This window comes from Epargyreus clarus, unplaced genomic scaffold (genome assembly GCF_041222505.1).
Source record: "Epargyreus clarus isolate Ecla_fem2 unplaced genomic scaffold, WU_Ecla_fem_2.2 ptg000009l, whole genome shotgun sequence".
Taxonomy (NCBI): Eukaryota; Metazoa; Arthropoda; class Insecta; order Lepidoptera; family Hesperiidae; genus Epargyreus; species Epargyreus clarus.
Genome location: NW_027332217.1, coordinates 7,563,647 through 7,588,325, shown reverse-complemented (window position 1 = coordinate 7,588,325; position 24,679 = coordinate 7,563,647). Strand labels below are relative to the sequence as shown.

General features: G+C 33.5%; 1 protein-coding gene across 3 annotated transcripts in view; it reads right to left on the bottom strand.

Annotated features, from left to right (window-relative positions):
- Hex-A (Hexokinase A) overlaps positions 1-24,380 on the bottom strand; it is a 34,888-nt gene extending 10,508 nt beyond the window's left edge. Inside the window, exons 1-7 of one of the 3 annotated variants that reach the window (XM_073076570.1) lie at positions 24,043-24,380; positions 6,739-6,901; positions 6,252-6,433; positions 5,902-6,075; positions 3,515-3,614; positions 2,849-3,038; positions 71-276 (exon numbers count right to left, since the gene is read on the bottom strand). In XM_073076570.1, the coding sequence (XP_072932671.1) occupies positions 71-276; positions 2,849-3,038; positions 3,515-3,614; positions 5,902-6,075; positions 6,252-6,433; positions 6,739-6,901; positions 24,043-24,069 (1,042 nt within the window). In that variant the 5' untranslated portion in view covers positions 24,070-24,380. Of the gene's footprint in view, positions 1-70; positions 277-2,848; positions 3,039-3,514; positions 3,615-5,901; positions 6,076-6,251; positions 6,434-6,738; positions 6,902-7,307; positions 7,487-12,664; positions 12,958-24,042 lie in introns of those variants that run through there. The other 2 variants (XM_073076571.1, XM_073076569.1) reach the window with 2 other exon arrangements.
- Positions 24,381-24,679: the final 299 nt, after the last annotated feature.

Here is a 24,679-nt window from a genome sequence, read left to right as displayed (position 1 = left end):
GTGCTTTTTTAATAATTACCGGTCAGGTATTACTCAAATCAATTTGCTATTTAAACTAATTTTAACTCACCGAGCTCTTCAAGCACCTCCATGCACGTGGTGTAGTCCCCGGGTTTGTCCGACTCGATCTCAGACACATACTTCGTGTAGAAGGAGCCGCGTTGGAACAGCAGGTCGGACCCGCGCCCACCGAACAGTAGGCCCATACGTGTGAACTTTGCTAACGCGAGACGAACCAGCTCGCCCAGGTACATGCCAGATATCATCTTTTCTTGGCTGAAATAATACGAAAATTATCGAAAATGCAGCTTGGGAATCTTTCAAAGAAGAGTGAATAGGTTTCTTCAAGAGAAGAGTGCTATTTTGGGCCTCAATATCATTGATTATCAGATAAGATCGAGGCTATAGAAATCTAAAATAAAAATCACAGGCACATTAATAATTTTAGATCTTTACAATCAATCAAATCAAACTGTGTTCAAATCTTTGTGTTTGATTTTAGATATTGAGTGGATGAATCTTATTGTTAGATAATCAATTCCATTGATTTGTATCAAGTATTCATTATTTTATTATCTTTGTTCAATATTAACTTTATAGATAGCTTTCCTTAAGGGCAGTGAGAGATGCGGAATTACATTTCTTCCTGTATTGATGCATACATTTCCCTTATATTATCGGGTTTCTTTGTACAGGGAAATACACTTGCTCAACTTGTGCTTGACTTTACCTTAACAATCAACATTTACCCAAATTAGTCATACTTGATAAACTTAACCTTAATCCTTGTACTTGTATATGTGGGGTTTTCGTCCTTTATGTACGATAACTTACTCCAAATATTATTTAAATCTACACAAACAAATAAACCGATAACACTTCATTTTAAAAGCTAAAGAAATTACGTTTCTAAAATAATTCTCTATTTTTAAAGGCTAATCTTAGAAAAAAATGAATCGGTTTTGTTGAGACTTTCAATTTTAAAGACTTTACAGGGAGTAGATTACTTTTGCATCATCATATCATACATGGCATACACATAAAATAAATTAAATTAGTCGGTATGGATAAGGAATGTTGAAAAGAGTGAGTTGTGTTACTACTTTATGTGGTTATATAAGTATAGGTCTTTGAAAACTACCACAAAACAAAGTTTAAACGAGCTCGTGGCTTTGGAGAACAAAAGCATTTGTTAGTATTTCAGGCACAATTTCAGCTCTCTAGTTTACGTAACGATAACTATATACATACATACAACCGACACACATCGATTACAATGCTCAGTAAACAAGATATAAATCTGCCACAACACAATGTAATTTAATTATGTACTCAAACCCCGCAAATTAGTTTGCTGCATTTTAAAAAGACTGCTACTTAGCTACAGTTGCAGGTATAGCTCTATATAGCGTTAATCACTATATCAGCTCAGGGTTGACTGGTAGAGAATGCCATCAGGCATTATGTTTGCCCTTTTGTACATTTCTTTTTAGAGGTGATGCAATACATTTTAAATAAAAAAAAAAAAATCACTAGGCTATAAGTGTTTTAAAAAATCTGAGGTTCGAAGGATTGCCACCCATCTCTGAATTTTCGTATTATATGCTTTAAAACTTTAACTGTGAAGGAAAACAATGTGAGGAAATGAAGGTTTCCTCATTCACGAGGTTTTAAACAAAAAAGTTCTTAAAGGAGTGTGGGAAACCTCACTCATCAGAGTTATTTAACAAAAAAAAATGTCAAATAAGTGTGCCAGCTTAGAAGTCTATGACCTAAATGTATTTCTCTGAGAGGAGACCCATATCCACGTAGGACAGTCACCATCAACCCATCACTGTCCCACTGCTGGGCACGGGTGTTCTCTCATAATGAGAAGGATTAGGCCATAGTCCATCGCGCTGGCCAAGTATTGGTATTGGTAGACTTCACATACCTTTGAGACTTTTTTTTATAAATCTCTCAGGTATGCAGGTGTCCTCACGATGTTTTCCTTCACCGTTTAGCTAGTGATAATTAATTTCTAATACGCACATAACTTTCAAAAATCAGAGGTCTGGCCGGTCAGGCCTGGAATTTTAACCTCGGACCCCTCGATCGAGAGGCCGGGTTTTTAACCACTAGGCTATCACTGCTTGTAGGACAGTAATGGCACAAAAGTGGTAATGGCCTGACGGTGACGACACTCAACAAAACTTGCACGTGTAAGTCTATCCAAACGAAATAGCTGTTAACTTCGCTAAAAATTATAGCGTGATCGAACTGTTATACTAGTTGTGGTGACTAAGCTATAAAGCATTGTGGGACTGGCACCCGTTATTTATTTTGCATTCCGTACTTAGATGCAGGATTGAAGCGGTTTTGTTTGTTTGGCCGGATGACTCACGAGTTTAAAACGAGGATAAACTTGTCAATGATATATTTATGTCTAGACTAGATATCGTGGAAAAACAAGATTTGAAAGTAGATGAGTGTGTGCGTCTTTGGGGCAGGGTTGTCACTTTAATGAAGAAAATCGTTTTTATTATAAAAACGTCGCAGAATGTTAGCACACTACACACCTATTAATTTTTTTGCGTCAACCCTACCTACATTTTTTGCCTAACTTTGCCCGCCTTATTAATATGGAGTAAAAATAATTTTACAAGCTTTTTATTTTATAGTACGCTGACTTTAATGTTGCCCGATATTTTATATACTAAATGTTTTTGTGTAGGTACTTGAGTATCTTATGATAAACTAATAAAATTGTTTGTATTAGTTTATCATAAAACTAAAACTAAGAAAAGTAAGACAATACCTACTTTTTATAAAGACAAATATATATATTAGGATAAAAATAAGAACTTACATTTGTTTCCCTGGGTTGATGGAGTTCGTGTCCACTTCCCGGTCGAACTCAGTCCTGACGAAGTCCAGAGCGCCGTCGTCGCCGAACGCCCCCCATTCCGTGTTTATAAGGAGCTCTGGCTTGCCCGGCTCGCCATCAAATAGCTCACAGTTCTCAGTCTTTTCCACGTAGCACGCGTTACTTCCAGTACCTGATTTTATATAACTCCATCAATATACGAAGCTGAAGAGTTGCAACTCAAAATCAACAACAACACAAACCAAAACCAATAAAAATGTGCCAAATCATTAACAACCAACGAATCAAACAGCTACAAAAAACAAAATTTTTCCTCAATAATTCAATGTAAAGGATGTTAGAAATAAAACTTGAAATAAAGCAGTATTAGCGAAACATGCTGCGAAGCTTAGATAAGTAGGTATTCTAGTTAATCAACTGTCGGTATGAAAAAGACTACACACTGATCTGACGTCAATATCAATAAAATGATGAAATTAAAAAAAAACTTGAGACAGTTACCGCAAATTGTGTATAGATATCTGATATCTAATCAGTGTGTGTCGAATTAGTGGAAATGATAGTTCCAGTTGATAGTGTGATATGTGATAGTGATCACGATACAACATAAACCAAGCGACACACCCGCCGTAAACAAGGTAAACCTACCGACGATCAGTCCTATTTTGCAGTTGTGGTTTTTCCACGCGCAGGACATGAGAGTGCCCGTGGTGTCATTCAGAATAGCGCATATATCAATCTGTACGTCCTACAAGAGTGAAAACATGCAGTTTAGAGAAGAAAAGATGCGCCATCATTTATATGTCCCAGTTAGTAGTTGATAGGGTTGCCAACTTACGATGATTCGTAGATTCAGGATAAATTTAAAGTTATGCAGAAAATTATCATATAAGGAGGTTTTTAATAATGCATTCGCTATTTTTATATCTACTCAATACATTTTCCTTATCATTGATACAGTTTATGATAGTATTTATGGGTCTAAAAATACATAATATATTACTTGTTTTAATGACTTGTTTCGATTGAAATGTATTTGTTAGTGAATAAATATTTGAGTATGTCACAAACACATCGAGGAAAATTATATAACGTACTCAAAAAGTCAAAAACAAAAACTATAAGTACTCAAAGTTCATTTATTTTCTGATTAGAAAAAAAATCGCCTCAATCAAAAGTAAAATTGGACAATAAAATATGGCTGGCAACCCCACGCACCCCAGTATGTTGATGATGATTTAATAGACACTTTCGAAATTATAAAAACTCAGTAAGATATTTAAATGTTACATAATTAATAACTGCATTTTAATTATATGAATAAGGTTAATAGACTTTTCGTTTGCCTTCGTCAATTGGTTAATGGAGTTCACCTATCTATAATTGAAATAGTAAAACTCGCAATAACATATTACTTTAAAAAGTAATTGAGTTTAAGGTCTTTTAATGAAGAAGAAATAATTTATTTTCGATTAATTGCTATAAGTGACTATTTTGATATGTCCGTTTTCTAATTGTGACATGGAATAAATGCATTTTATAATATTATGTTATAAAGGGCCGTCCTAACGTTCAAAGTTTACGTATGACGATATATTTACTGTGGACCAGTTACATCACTAATCTGATGAAACTTTGTCCGATGTCTGAATGTCACTTTCACAACCTAGTGTCATATAATGTCATAACCTTTGATACAAAACCAAACTGAGTGTAAAACAATAAAATTGTAATACTTTGTACTTGCTCAACTGTTCAATAAAGTTAGTTGGTTTATTATCGAAGCTAGGGTAAAACCGTACGATTCAAATGTTGACTAATGTCCGTAAATGATGAATTAGGTATTTTTATGTACCTACCACACTTGAAAATTTGACAAATTTCGAACTTTGGTCAAATTAATTGGTCAAGATTGATGACGTATTACTAAGGTGCGTTAATTGACCATTTTTAATTGGAGATATTAAACACCATGCCATAAAAATGATAAATGTATAATGTTTATGATGTCACCATTTTTGTTAAGACAAATTAGCATTTCAATTCCTATAACGTACGGTTTTACAACAGCTCCGTTATTATCCCAACCTTATTTATAATAGGTACTTCGTACTTACTCATCTGTAATGTACAATTCAATGGCTCATCTTTTATTAGCGAATCTTTAAATAAATTAGAATACAATTGTGCCATTCACCTAAATAGCTTCAGATTCCACTAACTAATATTTTTCTTGTTAGTAACCTGATTTACTGAGTTTTTATAATAAATAAACAAGAAAGTGTCTATTGGCTCTCGTTTCGGCTCCAAAACATGCCTTAAAGATCTAATGAGAGCTGGTATCATCCTCAACTCACCGATAATAATTCCTATTCGGCAATGAGGGTTCTTATGCGCACAAGACATAAGGGTCCCAGATGCATCATTAAGAATGCCCATGATAGACAAAGCTAGGTCCTGCAAAGTTTTTTGTTTCTCTAAAAATTTTGTCTCTTTTTTTGCCAAAATGTTCTTCAATTAATAATGTAGGTAAGTATATGCATAAAATTGTAATTGCCGTCAATAATAATGAATGAAATATTCGGCGACAATTCTAAATGGAACTAATAAGAATAAGATAAGGTAGATAAAGTAAATCTGAAGAATGATGTTATCTTTAAAGACAAAGCATTAGGTAGGATATAAATTTCGAGGAATTTTTATGTTTCTATAGATAATACAAGTATGCTTGATACATTTTTGTGAATTTCAAAACCTGAGTTGTCTCTTCGCTTGATATTTTCAAGAATCATTGCAGCACAGAAAATGTAGTAGATACCAATTAATGAAGTTTTGACTGACAATAATAAATTATAAGTAGTATAATAACACAATTTTAACTTCATTCTAATCTTTATATAAATATTGGCATCGAAATAGTAAAGTCATGGACATTTTATATTAACGTGCGCGTCACAAAAACGACATGTTTGTCTTTGAGATGTAAAAAAATATATATAGTCACTATAAGATAACAGATAAAAAATGATTCTCACCCCACGTCTCGCGATAGCGTCCTTCAGCCCCTGCACAACGTCCTCCCCAACAACCCCGGAGCAAGAAAAGCCCTTCGTCCAACGTTGTAAGATACCCTTCGTAAGACCCAACTGTTTTAGCGGGAAACTAAACGTGAACCCAAGCGCTAAGCGCTCTTCATACACGTCATGCTCCTAGAAAATAGTAAGAGAAATATTTTTAATCATAGACAATTTAACACTTACAATTGTTTTTTTTTCAACATAACACAATTTGAAAAACGAATTTAGGTGTTGTCGATAAACGTCATTATGACAAATCCGAATTTTTAAGTTGTACAGTTTGCAAAAAAATCTGTATTATTTCTTACCTTCATAAAATTTGCTAAGCATTCAGCTATGTGGTCAAAAAGTGCTACGCCGGTACCCGTCATTATATGATTCGGTATGGCGTAAATTTTCGACTGCATATCAAAGTGATTTTCTCCAAGATTTATTATTAACACTCTAAAATTAGTACCCCCTAAATCTAATGCCAAGAATTTACCACGTTCTGTAAAAATAGAAATATAGTATTTAATAAAAGGAAACAAAACAATTAGCCCCAAAAGAAATAAAGTATATATAAGAACATAAGTATGTATGTGCATTGTGCATATAAGAAAATTAACTGCAGGGAAATATTAAGACTCAGAATAAGAAGATTAAGAATTTTGTAGCCAGATATTATAAAGCTAAAATTAATTATTACTTAGAAAATGGCTTCATTAGTTCCCTTTTGCATTATTGATGACATATATTTTTCTGTACTTATTTTGATAGAGGATTTTCTGTAATAATAAGATAATATTTACTTACCTTTTCCGTTAGGTAAATCCTGAATGTAAGTTATCCAACACTTTACAATGGAGGTTGCATGGGTGTCTTTCCCCAGACCTTTCAGGAGATCGTTGTGGAGCCGGCTCATGATCTCCCTCATCTGTTTGTCTGTTAGGTGCAGGACCTCGCATTCTTCGCGGATCTGCGAATCATATTGCATTTTAAATACACATTAGTATCAAAATATATTCGTTATTATTTCTAGGGGAATTTTTATTAGAAGTAAACGGATTCGATCAACATACACTACAAATGCAAATTTATTGCACAAACAAAATATGCCCTGAACTAGAAGATATTTCCCACGACTATGACATTCAATACCCTTGAACATTAACATTAAACTCTAAGCACATAAAATGAAAATGCAATTTCCTTGCATACAAGTAGTGGCGGCAAACTAACCGTCCATTTTATCGTAAACGAGTTCCACAAGGTCAAAGCGGTCATTACAACACTTTACTACTGTCGCCTATGGTTGCTTTCCAATAATTCAAAGCCGGATAACAAAATTCGTGTTTATAAATGAAAATATCATAAGTACTCACCAAAGGCAAGTTATTTATGGCCATACCCATTTTTAATGAAGTTAAAATATATATCTAATACACACAGTGCGTTCAGTCCGTTACACGACTTGTCAAAACCACAAAGAATTAAGAAATGAATGAGGATTACAATTACAACGACCGTCGGCCGTGCCTGGTTTGTACAAACTGAACTCGACTGAACTGACGCGTTCTTCATTCATGATTGATAATAAACTATTGTTGTCCCGCTCACATGTGCTAAATGTGTGCATGCTAGAATAGTACAGATAACGTTGTGCAACGCAATAACCAAGGGAAAGAATAAAATCATTCCTGGCTCTATTTTTCTTTTTAAATCCCTCATAACTGGTTACAATCATTATTGGAAACATTTTAATTCGATTCTTATGTCTGCCACCTCGCCAAATGTGTTTATCTTATTTCCCCAGGCGCGCCTCTAGTTGTATGCATCTGATTGGTCGTTGCGTGGGCTCGCTCGTGACGTCATATGAATTCCTTGAGTCGACGTCTTTCTATATTTACCATTGCCTCCATATTGCAATGCAGCTATTGCAAGTAGGCAAGTAGATAGCTACAATTTACTATGATCGTTTAAATGAATTTTACCAATTTGCATAATGTTCCCATGTTACATTGCAAACGTTAAATTGTATATCAAAGACATGTAGGTGTATCTACACGTTTATCATAAATTACTCAATTTTTGACGGGCTAAATATATTGTTAAATTATGGTAAATAATGTATAACAGTTTTAAAAATCGGTTAATTGTATATGATTACGTTTATGTAACTTTTGTTTTTTATTCCATATACATTTAATAACGGACAATAACGACAAATCCTAATGAGAATGATTTAATTTAACATATACAAATAACATATTATTTTGGTTAATTATATTATGCATTATATAGAGGTAAATTATTTATTTTTTAATAAGTTAATTTTTTTTCAAACCGTACCTACATAGACGAGGTCGTTAGGAATAAGGATATCAATATTTCTTTCTGTGTTCATTATTTTCACTGTTTTTCATTGCTTTATTTTCACCATTTTCATATTTTTAGTGAAACTTTATTCTGCCTTTACTGATAATAAGTTATATCAATATGGATCATATTAATTATGATATATACATAGGAATGACATAAATATCTTATTTAACCTGAAATAACAGTTCGGTAGATATGATCCAAGGAAGGATATAATATTATTTCGAATGACGATGCCTATCCATAATAGTTCATATTCTTTCGGTTGTTTTTATAAGTATGAACTATGACATCCACAGACTGAGGAGCATGATTTTATTCGTCACGAAATCGAATGATTCCCAGTCTCTTTTCGAACCGCTACTTTATTGGTCTAAAGGGATTTTGGTTTGGGATGGAGCTGTAATGACAAAACGAATGGTAGGAGATATACAGGGCTAACGATATTTCAATGAGTATTTTTGTACTGGAATCCTATTTCACGAGGTATGTCTTCTGGCGCACTCGACTCTCATTGTTTGTGTATTTCTTACAAAAATATATTTTTTTGCAATTCTTTGGTGTCTGATATCAATAGTGACCTGTCTTAATATTTACTTTTAAACAACTTTAGGATACTTTAACAGATTTACAACGGGAAGAGTATCATAAAAATCCATTTCTTTGTTAATCAAATCTATTAGGTGTTAGCGATTTACAATTTGCATATCTAATTGTGTCTATTTTAAGAATCGTTTGGAAAATTTCGTGGAAAATATTCGCGAACGTGGCAAACAACTTACCGTACAGTTAGTAAGTATTTATAAAATATTTAAAAATAAATTAGTAAACTAATGAGTGCGGACGGGTGCGCCGGAATCGCTACAGTGCGGCGAGAGTGCTAAAATATTTTTTGGCATAGCCTTTGTTTGCAGCCACACTTGCGTCTTGTTTATTTTCGACAGTCTCGTGATACCTAACAATAGCGACATCACTAACGTAAAATAATACACATATCTTCCATTTACGCAAGCACTTACTATAATGAGCTTGTACTTTATACTCTGTCATGAACTATAATTAATTTTGACACGGTTTTACAATTGGGAAACGGTGATAAAGTGGCCACAATAACGTAGAATTAATTTAGTGTTAAAGCGAGATATAACCGCTTAAATAAATATGTTACTATGTAACAATATGAGGAAAATAAACCATGGTGGAATATTTTATCATATAATACACACGTCAATGGTTCTGGTGCATAATACTCGTATCTATAGAACAAAGTATATAATATTCGTGTTCTTCTCTTGAGTAATGCACATGAAATTGAAATATGGGATGTATGTACTCACTGATGGATTTCTAGGAATTATTGGCGGATCGTACTTCTTGCATAATAATATGTCTCTTACATCGTGTCTTTCTTGTATTAGGGATACTTTGTACACTCTATCGTATAGTGTTTATATCCAAATGCGAAAAAGGTTATTCATTATTATTATTAAATAGTTTTTTACTGCTGGGCACACACCTTCATTGAGAAGGGTTTTAATCGTTCTTAATCGGGGGTCCGAGGATTGAATCCCAGGCGTTGTGTTTAATCCCTAATTATCCCAATTTGTGTTTAATATACATAATTAATATCAATACCATCCGTCAATCTTAAATGCGTGTGATGATCACTTCGGATAGAAGACCATTCCCAGTTGTAGTACAGTAATAGATTGACTTTACCTATATGAAAAGAGTTTTACAACTCAATATTTTTCTTATCCAAGTCGTAATATGGAATATTAATTGTAGAATCCGAAACCTTAAAAGAGCACTTTGTGAATAAGCCGCTCCGTAATAGCATATACTATGAACATAAGTAGGATTATCTAAAAATCGATGGATTTTATGTGGGTGAGTAATTTAGTGAATCTAAAATTAATTTCAATTGATAAAGTGTCGGTATCTTGGAATTGTTTTGTCAATAATGCGGCTGTATAGGGAAAACTGATAAAAATGTTATATCTATATTCAAATTTCGTGGAAAAGACTGTTTTGAATTAGTTAAGCGGAAAATTTCGCTCCAAATGGTCCAAGATTCTATCATCAAAATATAATATTTTGTAAACATCGTATGATGAACACTGCGACCGACGGCTTTAATACTGCCACTGACATATTGCCACTATTGGTTACCCATCCAACATTCATCCACGCCCGCCGTTGTTGAATTTCGCATTAGTTGACATCTAAACAAGCTGAAACCCGCGGGGTTGCGCATGTTTTTAATGCAACTATAATTCAAATATTTTATTAACACACATATTTACGATTACAATATTAGGTATGTTCTAAGGCAATAAAAAGTAAATATATTTTTATATCAAACCTGCATATCTAATCCGCATGATTAGGATAATTAAATACGCTATGTAAATTATTTTTGATGTAAACCGAACACGATAATATTCGCATAAATGTGTAAATTCGTCAACTAAATCATGTCTCACACCTTAACTTGGCTCTTTATCGCTTATCTGGTTAAATCTGACCAAGTCCTTATGCTATTTTTTTCAAACAACTCTACATATTCGCGAAACATGCTCTAACGCATGTTATTTGTTTACATTTATCCGTCATTTTTATATCATTCGCAGCTTTGCAAGCATGAAATGTGTTTTCATGAACTCTACATTTTATTAAAGAACTTTTCATCTAAGGATTCGCTGTTTGTCCGCCTATCTGTCTGGTGTACTTTAATAAACTCGTAGTGTATCTTTGAATCGTAACATAATGTAGTAAATTCGTAGTAAATAGTAATCGAAGTGATTCATAATTAGCCTCTGAGCGATATATAGATAAATCGGTTTTTAATTTTAAATTGTAATAATTAAACGGCAAGTCATTCATTTAGACCTTAAGATTTAGGATAACCTATAAGATTAGCTTAGGTTAATGAGTATTTATTAGCTTATGATGGATAAAGGAGACTTTTATTCAAAGTTTCTGAAGAAAAATAGGCTATTGTAGAGTTTGTAGCTGAGCGTTGTCATGGAGAAGGATAAGTAGGTAGTACTTTAGTACTAAGTAAATAGAGCAAGTTTGTAACATTGTCTAAGTTTTAATAGACTTCTCTAAGAAAGAGGTTAGCTAATCGAGTATATATTATTTTGATTGATTCAAATACGTAAGACATAAAGAAAATGTATAACGTATGTTTGCTGTTAATTTCTAACTTTCTAAGGCTACACTGATAACTATAGCTACTAACCACCATAGAAATGCTTCGTGACATTCTATGTCTATGGCAGCCACTTTCCAAGTTTCTTTGCATTCCCAATTCAAAATGATGCTGCTGACATGTCGACTAAACAGGCACACCACAAAAAGAATGCATTGGCCACTTTACTTTTTGTTTATAGATTGCTGCTACGAAAACGAAAGTAACTTTTCATGGTCGCTAGCCATAACAAACCAAAAACAAAAAGTCAAGACTAAAATCATAGATTAGTAAAGATTACTCACTCCTAACAAGAAAATGTACCCAGTTTTGAGAATTGAAATAATTGCGTAAAAAAGTTTTGCCACGTCTCCGTGCTAAAATATCCCTAAAATATTTGAAATAATTATTTATTTATTACGTAAATTACGTAATGATTACGTAAATTAGTTATTTATTCGTAAATTTTCTCTAAAAATGTTTTTATTTGTCAAGGATTCAAAAAAAGAACTGACTAAAATAAGCCGTTTGTGGCTTCATTCAATTTCAAGGCGGCGAAGTATCTTTACTAATCTATGACTAAAATAGTAAAAAAAAAAGAAAAGAAAAACGCAACACTAAACTTTTTATAGACGTCTTTAGATTCGGTCGTAATCTTTTTACAATGCAGTGTCGTAAAAGGGGAATCCTTTGGACAAAAAAATAAGTACTTATCATGAATCAAATGACCTTGAGACATGACCTTTGGAGTAGGTAAAGGTCTATAAGTAGGTGATTACACTAAGTTCTTATAATGATATCCGTTAAGTAGATAATGCTCTATGTTATGAAGAAACAGTATTATTTACTGCGTGTCCATTATGAGGGAAAATATGATAAACAACGAATAAAGATATAACAGTGCCTACGTTAACACGAACCAGTCAAAGAAAACCTTTCAGATACATACCTAGGGAAGTATGTAAGTAAAAACATGGTAATAACAGAGTTTCTTAACCTCAAATCGACCTGTTTTATGTTTACACCGTAGGTTTTGGTACAACGTATACCCATTGCGTATACCTATTAAAATTTAGTTATCTACATCCTATAGGCACTCGACACTACGTAAGCTCATCGGAATATTCTCAATTTTAGCAAATATTTGGTGATTGTGATACTCACGACGTCTCTCGCTTGACGCATATCGATTCGTCTTGTCAGTCCCGAAGACCGAGATAAGAGGTGATGAACGATGAGCGTTGGCGTCCACAGGGTGCTGTCATAAATTCCACCGGGCAAAGAAACTTGCGATATCCGCGTTCAGACGAATACCGGTTTATCAGGGAGCGTACAATCGCGTAGAAGTGAAAGGAACCGATCGGTGCGAGCGCTGCGCGGGGCACTTGCTCGTGTTGTTCGAGTCGAGGGTCACCTTGAGACGGCGCGGCCGGCGCATGTGCACCACACCCTCGGCCTCGCCGCTCCCGCGCCCGCGCGCCGACGTCACGCCCGGCCCCCGACCGCACCGCCACCCCGCGCCCGCCGCTCGCAGCCACTGCCATTCGATTCACGTGATGCCCTTCACGCACTGACGCGCTCGGATAACGCAACAACTGTTAATGCTTGCTAAATGTCCCGATACGTTGAATGACGTGTCTGTTGCACAGTATAACCTGATAGTCAAGAGTATGTCCCGAATGTAAAAAGGGTCAATGATAAAACTTGTTCCTCAATTGTGAATTATCCTATTATATATTACCGAGTAGGACGATGATATTTGGAGAGACTGCTCTCCTATATGCTCTAAGATTCCAAAAAATAGGGTATTTATGACCTTACAGGCATAACCGACATAAGTAATATCTATGTCTCTTTCTGTTATTCCGTCTGTGTTGTAATTATCCGGATAACATGTTTCTTCCTTTGTTTCTAATAGTACAGGGTAAATCATGGTCATTCCAGATCCGGATACTAGAAGACTCAATTACACTGCTCTATCTGCATGAAATTTCTGGAATGGGCATCAAATCAGTCTGCAAAGTAAACAGCGCATCAATCAATTTTTTCAATATACCTATAATTATGTATTTATCAATCAAAATACGAGTATCTATAAAAGGAGTTACTTTTCGAATATTCATTACATTTCGTTATTATATTGTATTTTGTCTAGTTGTTGGGTAGTACCTACGTGCCCTGCTATTAATTTGATAATAGGAGGAAGAATAGGCAAAATTCAGGAAAACGTTTTCGTCATTTATTACATTATGTGCGTCAGTGACTTCGCTTTACATGCGTACATAGGTAATACACAGTCATAGTATGTGCGTTCAGTTTCCTAATTTATGTGTCATAAATTTTGGGATATGACATCCCATATTAACCACTGTAGATACCATAGCATTCTCCTACATACAGTTTAAAGTTTTATGAAATGACAGACAATATAATAAAGTAAGTGCCTAATATATTTTATTCAGTTTATTAAAGTTTGATAATTATATTTATTTTATATGTAAATGACAATACTAGTTATTCACAAGTTATGTCACAGATTAAGGTATAAGCTGCGTGATAGCCACATCTAGAATTTCTGTAACAAAATGTTGAACCCATTGCAATTTCAATTGTCACAACTTAAGGACGGGAAGAGAGGTGAAAAGACACATGACTGACGTAAGCTATAAATGGGTTTTTATGTCTACATACGCGGGTTTTCGTAAAAGTGGGTGTGGCAGACATGCGGCATGCGCGGGCGACGACGTGCCTCCGAGCATGCCCGGTGATTCGTGATTCTACGCACGTGGTTCAAACTGAACGATGGTCTAACCGAGTTAACTCATTCGAGACTCATTGCAAAAGCTGTCGCAAGCACCTTAAATGAATAACTCGTATCGGAATCACAAGCTTACTCGTATGTTATTCAATTATTTCATCAGCATGCACGTATGATTCAAATTATTCACGAGATGAAAATCAAAAGTTCAGTTACTCAGTTATTTCATCATCATTCATGTATGTATAGTTCAAAATTATTCACGAGGTATTTTAGATTGTATCTACTTCTGTGTATTGGTTGGCCAGTTTAATAAAGTAATATTTATAAACAAAAGATCGATAAAATTATTCAGCAGTTAGCAAATCTTTCAGCCAATAAGTTTCACTTTTCTGTTTACTTTTGAGAAAAAATACTGTCCATTTATCTACTTAATAATAATATAATCTCTAACATAGGTACAACTATGAAAGCAGCCACTTACGAATGTAAGATTTTTTTGCATTCAAGATTTATTTTTCAAGTCAAAAGTATTCGCGAAATTCGTGCTGCCAATGTTAGTCTATGAAGCAAAGACGTGCTCTATTATTGGTTCCTCATCCTGACACTTAAGTAGTATCAGGGTGTTATCAGGGCGTAGAAAACTGTAAACATAGCTACAGCACGTAACGACAACTACTCGTATTACAAATGGCAGCGAGATTTAATTCAATTCAATGGCCAGGAACCCTCCAGGAGTGCCAATTATAGAGACTCTATCTAAAGGTATGAGCATACAAAGGATATAAATTGGTAAATCGGTGGTCAAATACCCAATACAAATTATAAAGATTTCTGGTTATAAAACAGATTTTGCCGTAAGTTTAACAGCCCTCATAATCTCATGCAGCTGTTATGGTAATCAGTGTTATCGCAAAATTATGTAAACAGGTGTCTCGCCGTTAATAAATAGTTACTATCACAGACCACGGGCTACGCACTGAACGCAATCAATCATTAAATAATTCTCTTGGGCATTATTCGCTGGGTTAAGCATACAAATAGACATAATATCGACAGCTTGGTTCATCTCTTTTAGTATAATTGTCATTATATTTTTTGTTTTACTATGTGGTGCTAAGGGTTGTCAACTATGGCTATTCAACGATTAAGAACATATAACATTTAGTCATATTTACTAAAAACAAAACGCTGTTATTGAATATAATTAATTAGGATAGTTAATTTTTACATAGATTTACATAAGACAGTTTAGGCACGGTACAAATATATATTTCTTATACTGGGGTTAGGGCAGTTGCCAGCACATTTTAGGAGTAATAACCAAATTGATTTGCGCTTGGATATATACCGCAATTTAATTTTTGCAAACCGCAACTTTATTGCAAATATATCGGCTTACTTTAGATAATGCTCATAGATATCGATTTTCGCTACGTTATAGCATAGACTAAAAAATAAATCATTATTGAACCTTTCTTGTATCTATTAATACGACGCTACAGTCTTACAACTCCTACATAACAGTTAGGTATTCATTTAATATCAACGATAACAATTAGCTGTTATTGTTGCCTTTATCTTTGCGGACAATGCGCCTTATCAATTGGTTAAATACAATCATTTATCAGGATTAAATAAAGTGCTATTGTATGTGACACTTGTCTATGAATTGCGACTCTTCCGGCAATTTCCAGTTTACTTTAGATAAAGTATACTATGTACAAGATCAAACCATCCGTCAAGTTGAAAATATACGCATCAGAGATAGGGTTATTAAACGTTCTTAAACTAAAAGTACGATGAAGATATAAAGATGAAGATGTAATGATGAAAATAATACCTACTTAGCTACCTACCCTCAACCGAAATTTCAAGCATTTAGTAAAGATTCATAATGTAAAATTATATTTATTGTTATTTAGTAATAGTTAACTTGGGATAAAAGATGTTTAAATTACTTTTATTACTTATCCTCATTGAAGAAGGAATTATGGCAACGAACAATAAACTGTAAACTTGACAGATAACTAATAAAGACGTATTGATAAACAAATAAAATACTAGTAGTAAACTACTACATTTAATTAGTAGAGTCGCATGAGAACCTTGGAATAATGATCTCTGAGAAAAGCATTAATCTACTTAACCTGCATAATGAAGAAGAAAACGAGTAAAGAAAGGAATACATAATGCTCCTGCATTTCAATTCTATAGTAAACTTGATCTATTCCATAAAAGTTAGATAAATACTAATAGGTAGGTACCTACCGAGATCCTTGAGTATTTGTCTTGAGTACTGTCAATTATATTGTTAAGACGTACCTAACAATATTAACATAATTATTTAATATATCGTTGTTCAGGACACACCAATAGGGATGGGATAAGAGATCGATTAAATGAAAATCGTTTTACTTGGACCAAAAATATCGATATGTTTTATCAGTACCAAGTATTTAATGGGCCTTTGATTATAAAATCGTTTATCGTATATACCGAATTATAATGAAAACTTGTTACTTTTTTCATGGTGGTCTCTTGTTTTTTTCGCTGACCAAATATTTTTTTTCTGGGCGGCACGAAAGATGACTGAACATCTCTTTGTTTCGCCAATATAAATCCAGAGTAACAATTAAATAAATCGTAGATTAATTATCGAGTCCATCATTCCTTTTTTTATCGATTCCTCAATTTGAATCTATTGCAAAATCGATCTTTTTCGAAAATAGTCACATCCCTAGTAACAGGAAACATTTTCAAGCCATCTACGTAAGCTGGACAAACAATATTGAACGTAAACTCATAGAAAGAAAGGGAACTATACCATATGTGCAAACAATTTCCGTTACGAGGTTTCAACTGAAATTACTTAATAAAAATCTAATAAGTTGCGATAGACAATATCAACATTGTAGTGTGTCATGGGTGTGTTGACATTTTCTATTATAACTCGAGGTTAAACCGCATGTAATTTATAAAGAGATTAGAAGCAACTTTTTTTTTGTATAAAGTACCAAGTGAGAATAGGTACTTTATATTACTTACGATCTAGCCTAATTTAAGACTAATGAGTAATTGTACGCTAACTTAAACTGCTACATAATCATATAATGAAGGTGGCGTCCTCTGACACTGCACTTCTTTGTTTTAACACATAAGGGAGTAGACCATGGAACAGAAAAAACAAGGGAGTAGACACATTGTTCTTGTGTTCTATAATGTTCACTTATCACTATTTCACTAACACTACACTGTGTGCAGTAGTAACTAATTTAAGTATCTGTTAACCATTGAACGTAGACTGCTCATACGACATAAGTCTCTCCTAGTTAATATTTCTACCGTTTTTTGTACCGTTCTAACTGTGCCCTACTAATTATTTTTTTACATTGTTTTCTTTTAGTTATTGCTCCTAACAAGGGATGACCAGTGATCCTTTTGCATACACGTGGCCACCCCTCGGGAGCTTTTCTTCCAATTGTTATACCTATGTCCTGCGAGCAACATAGTTGACTTTTATATCGTCAGCATGCTAACCAGTTATTAAAGGTCTCTTCGTTGTTCACAAGTAAATCGAGCAGAAAAATCATAGTGTTTCATTTATTTTTGCAGATTCTGTGATAAATATACAACAATACAAGCGGAATTATCGGAAAAACTTGAGCAGTAATGACCGTTTCTATTCGTGGTCCTATAACGAATCAACACTATCTTGAACATCAATACACACAGAAACAATAAAAAACTATAGTTTGAAAACAAATCTGTGATTCATTTTATTAATAGAACAAGAACCAATAAGTATGTACATTTAATGTAACTTTAACATTATTCACGTATAATGCAGTTTGTTTTTTTTTGCATTCAAGATTTATTTTTCAAGTCAAAAGTATTCGCGAAATTCGTGCTGCCAATGTTAGTCTATGAAGCAAAGACGTGCTCTATTATTGGTTCCTCATCCTGACACTTAAGTAGTATCAGGGTGTTATCAGGGCGTAGAAAACTGTAAACATAGCTACAGCACGTAACGACAACTACTCGTATTACAAATGGCAGCGAGATTTAATTCAATTCAATGGCCAGGAACCCTCCAGGAGTGCCAATTATAGAGACTCTATCTAAAGGTATGAGCATACAAAGGATATAAATTGGTAAATCGGTGGTCAAATACCCAATACAAATTATAAAGATTTCTGGTTATAAAACAGATTTTGCCGTAAGTTTAACAGCCCTCATAATCTCATGCAGCTGTTATGGTAATCAGTGTTATCGCAAAATTATGTAAACAGGTGTCTCGCCGTTAATAAATAGTTACTATCACAGACCACGGGCTACGCACTGAACGCAATCAATCATTAAATAATTCTCTTGGGCATTATTCGCTGGGTTAAGCATACAAATAGACATAATATCGACAGCTTGGTTCATCTCTTTTAGTATAATTGTCATTATATTTTTTGTTTTACTATGTGGTGCTAAGGGTTGTCAACTATGGCTATTCAACGATTAAGAACATATAACATTTAGTCATATTTACTAAAAACAAAACGCTGTTATTGAATATAATTAATTAGGATAGTTAATTTTTACATAGATTTACATAAGACAGTTTAGGCACGGTACAAATATATATTTCTTATACTGGGGTTAGGGCAGTTGCCAGCACATTTTAGGAGTAATAACCAAATTGATTTGCGCTTGGATATATACCGCAATTTAATTTTTGCAAACCGCAACTTTATTGCAAATATATCGGCTTACTTTAGATAATGCTCATAGATATCGATTTTCGCTACGTTATAGCATAGACTAAAAAATAAATCATTATTGAACCTTTCTTGTATCTATTAATACGACGCTACAGTCTTACAACTCCTACATAACAGTTAGGTATTCATTTAATATCAACGATAACAATTAGCTGTTATTGTTGCCTTTATCTTTGCGGACAATGCGCCTTATCAATTGGTTAAATACAATCATTTATCAGGATTAAATAAAGTGCTATTGTATGTGACACTTGTCTATGAATTGCGACTCTTCCGGCAATTTCCAGTTTACTTTAGATAAAGTATACTATGTACAAGATCAAACCATCCGTCAAGTTGAAAATATACGCATCAGAGATAGGGTTATTAAACGTTCTTAAACTAAAAGTACGATGAAGATATAAAGATGAAGATGTAATGATGAAAATAATACCTACTTAGCTACCTACCCTCAACCGAAATTTCAAGCATTTAGTAAAGATTCATAATGTAAAATTATATTTATTGTTATTTAGTAATAGTTAACTTGGGATAAAAGATGTTTAAATTACTTTTATTACTTATCCTCATTGAAGAAGGAATTATGGCAACGAACAATAAACTGTAAACTTGACAGATAACTAATAAAGACGTATTGATAAACAAATAAAATACTAGTAGTAAACTACTACATTTAATTAGTAGAGTCGCATGAGAACCTTGGAATAATGATCTCTGAGAAAAGCATTAATCTACTTAACCTGCATAATGAAGAAGAAAACGAGTAAAGAAAGGAATACATAATGCTCCTGCATTTCAATTCTATAGTAAACTTGATCTATTCCATAAAAGTTAGATAAATACTAATAGGTAGGTACCTACCGAGATCCTTGAGTATTTGTCTTGAGTACTGTCAATTATATTGTTAAGACGTACCTAACAATATTAACATAATTATTTAATATATCGTTGTTCAGGACACACCAATAGGGATGGGATAAGAGATCGATTAAATGAAAATCGTTTTACTTGGACCAAAAATATCGATATGTTTTATCAGTACCAAGTATTTAATGGGCCTTTGATTATAAAATCGTTTATCGTATATACCGAATTATAATGAAAACTTGTTACTTTTTTCATGGTGGTCTCTTGTTTTTTTCGCTGACCAAATATTTTTTTTCTGGGCGGCACGAAAGATGACTGAACATCTCTTTGTTTCGCCAATATAAATCCAGAGTAACAATTAAATAAATCGTAGATTAATTATCGAGTCCATCATTCCTTTTTTTATCGATTCCTCAATTTGAATCTATTGCAAAATCGATCTTTTTCGAAAATAGTCACATCCCTAGTAACAGGAAACATTTTCAAGCCATCTACGTAAGCTGGACAAACAATATTGAACGTAAACTCATAGAAAGAAAGGGAACTATACCATATGTGCAAACAATTTCCGTTACGAGGTTTCAACTGAAATTACTTAATAAAAATCTAATAAGTTGCGATAGACAATATCAACATTGTAGTGTGTCATGGGTGTGTTGACATTTTCTATTATAACTCGAGGTTAAACCGCATGTAATTTATAAAGAGATTAGAAGCAACTTTTTTTTTGTATAAAGTACCAAGTGAGAATAGGTACTTTATATTACTTACGATCTAGCCTAATTTAAGACTAATGAGTAATTGTACGCTAACTTAAACTGCTACATAATCATATAATGAAGGTGGCGTCCTCTGACACTGCACTTCTTTGTTTTAACACATAAGGGAGTAGACCATGGAACAGAAAAAACAAGGGAGTAGACACATTGTTCTTGTGTTCTATAATGTTCACTTATCACTATTTCACTAACACTACACTGTGTGCAGTAGTAACTAATTTAAGTATCTGTTAACCATTGAACGTAGACTGCTCATACGACATAAGTCTCTCCTAGTTAATATTTCTACCGTTTTTTGTACCGTTCTAACTGTGCCCTACTAATTATTTTTTTACATTGTTTTCTTTTAGTTATTGCTCCTAACAAGGGATGACCAGTGATCCTTTTGCATACACGTGGCCACCCCTCGGGAGCTTTTCTTCCAATTGTTATACCTATGTCCTGCGAGCAACATAGTTGACTTTTATATCGTCAGCATGCTAACCAGTTATTAAAGGTCTCTTCGTTGTTCACAAGTAAATCGAGCAGAAAAATCATAGTGTTTCATTTATTTTTGCAGATTCTGTGATAAATATACAACAATACAAGCGGAATTATCGGAAAAACTTGAGCAGTAATGACCGTTTCTATTCGTGGTCCTATAACGAATCAACACTATCTTGAACATCAATACACACAGAAACAATAAAAAACTATAGTTTGAAAACAAATCTGTGATTCATTTTATTAATAGAACAAGAACCAATAAGTATGTACATTTAATGTAACTTTAACATTATTCACGTATAATGCAGTTTGTTTCAAAAAGATTCAAGTATACCATTTTAAAATTTTAACTATGTACGTTGAATAATGTTAAATTTACACGCATTAGAACATTCAAATCGCTCTACTGTAAAGTTGTGAATACGCACTTGCAACAGTTTACGTAGGACCAGTAGATTAGATCTTCGATTTGTCAACGCTTGTCTGTCAATATGTTCTCTTGTCGTGGCTGATGCATTTACTCCGTTCAGCGGTTTGTTTCGTATAGTAATTAAGTAAATAATAGTAATTTGATATCTAAATTCATATATCAACACAAATTATCAGGGATTACCCGCAACATGTTTACTCAGAAGTTGCACGTGTGTTTCCACGAGAGTGCCAATATGGAGAAATATATGTACATTGTTTGAAACCAAAGTAATCAATTCAAACATTCAATTCAATAAAACATTATTTCCATGTCATACATATCACGTTATTTATTTATTTTACACTCATTCGAATGCATATTATGCATTCTACTAACTATATAGTTGCACTTGCATCTATAATTGCACTGAACAAATAAAAAACAAAATTAAAAACATTAATGGGAACGTAATGTTGACATAATTTTACATTATATTTTTCCTTCCAGGCAAAACCGGTTTAAGAATAATCATTATCCAATATATTAATACTCCACTGTGGTGCAAGAAATTCTTATCACACAAATATGTGCATGGCACATGATCCTTGGTAATGTTCGTCATTGCGAAGGAAACAGCGGAAAATAGATCCCGTGTCAATATAATTAGTACTTTACTGTGACATATCTCATTGAGTCTTCTAATGCATATTGTTATAAAATGTGATGGTTATAAATGGTCATCAATTTTTATTAATTACCCAGCTATATATATATATATATATATATATGATCGTCGCAGCGAGCCCTTCGCGTATACGAAACGAGTTCTCGACATCATGATGATGGAAACCCGTAAAAGGTAAGTAAATTATCAATTATCAATTATCTCTTTCAGACATAGTTGCTAATCACACCTATAAAACGCTCTATGATAAAATCGGGAAAATGTAAGGTTTATAGGTACTTTATCATTTAAAAAATAATAATAAACTCTATCACCACAATACGAATGCCAACACGATAAGCAAAATAAATTCACTCAAAGGTGAAAATTATTCTGAGTAGGTATATATTATTGTTTATAACAGGCTTTATTTCATATCTCAGGTTGTAAGTTTATCCGTTTATTAAGTGAATTATTTTATAGCACGCGAAGATTATAACAGATGATAATTTTAACGAGCTAACTAGATAGTCTTAATCGTTTGTGTAGGTACCTACAACTATGTAGTTGTACCTCTGGAAGACACATGGATGTCCATGTGTCTTCCAGAGGTGTAGCGCTTGGGAGCAAAGAGGAGTTTCTGCCCTCGGCGGCATAATAATGGGGCGGCAAAATTTCATAAATTACTACTTTTTCGATTATTTTAATCGATATTAGTGAGGATTGAATCGTAAACTATGCATTTGATCAAGTGATGATCTTTAGCAACGTTGTTGTCCATGAACCCACGAAGATTTCAGAGTTGGTACGACCAATTTTCGCCAAATGGCGCCACTGTCATTCCAAAGAAGGTACGAATTTTCAGTTTTATGTATGTTAGTATGTCATATTATTTTCTTTTAAACGCGGGCGAAGCCGCGGGCAAAAACTAGTTACATATATTATAATTATTTTATTACCTACTAATTATGCATTTTGGGCAACCTGATATGATACATGGGACAATTAGGGCAGTGAATGCAATTACTTATCAGTTTCGCCTTTAAACATTGAAGATTTTAATTTGTATATTTTTACTCATACTTACTAACTAAAAATACTGACATTTAAATACAAAAGCAAAAATTTTGAGACCAAAGCTGATTAATGATGTTGATGTTTCCCGTGCCCAAGATTTTATATTTTGGTTGTAGTATTGGCCTATACAATTTTCAAGTTCTGACACAATCCGCTAGGGGCGCTGATTGGAAATAGTATGCGCAAATACGTAAACAAATACCAAAACAGTCATATTCGTCAAAACTTAAAAACTCATGGTAAGGGTACTGCACGCATACTTCTACTCACACGCATTTTTCAATTTTTTATTATATGTTTTAGGTACACTTACTAATTCACAATCATATAAATACATGTTTTTATATTTAATAATAAGTGCGCAATATAACTAAGTAAGTATATTTTTATTTACTTATATTTTTTTAGGTTAATTATTATTTATAAGCTGTCTAAATGATGTCGTTAAACATTTTTTAAAACACAAATGTACGATAAAAACAAACGGATTTTTAGAATCAATTTTGATAGGACTATAGAATTGTATTTTTTGCAATACTTAAGTAGAATGTGATTTAAACTGTGTTTACGTGTGCAAAGATCGCATAAAGCAGTAACGTAGCTATAGAAAATATTACGTAATCCATCTTATAATTCTCGTTAAACTCTGTGGCCGTTTCTATAAATATAATAGTTTTTATTCTTATCTTCGCAAGGAAAATGGCGTGCAAATAATTCATAAACTTACCTTATAATCAACTAAATCTTTAACCATCTTTCAGCGTTGCACGGATTCAGAGTAACACTCAGTACCACAGATAGTTACGTTATGACTTGTAAACTTAGTCGACACGTCTTTTCAGTTCTTCCCGTCAATAAATCCTTTATCTGTGCAGTACCACTATATCACAATTATCTAAATTGAGACTAGAGACCGCCGCAAAGACCACACTGATATGAATATTAAAGTTATCAGTTATTGTTATTAGCGATTTCTTTTAACATACACGTATAAAATTGGTAGATTGTAAAACAATTCACTTTTATTGAGTAATAAAGTCGTTCTGTTTGTACTTGGTGGTGTTTCGCACAAAATGGGAACGTTACAAAGGTAACAAACTGACAGACCAGCTCCCAACACCTTGGCACACGCTGGCAGTGGATTTGGATGCCTACCAAATAGTCATGGCTTGTTGATTCTGATATTGTCTCATGCTAGGAAAGTTTGTTGACTCTACAGATAAATAAGACCTAACTCTAAACATGAAATGGTAATCCGTGTGAATTATTAAAGGTTAAAGAGGACATAAGTTTCCAATGAAGTTACAACCAATAGAACTGCAAAGGAAAATTTACAATTTTCATAAAGTTGTAATATTTATTAT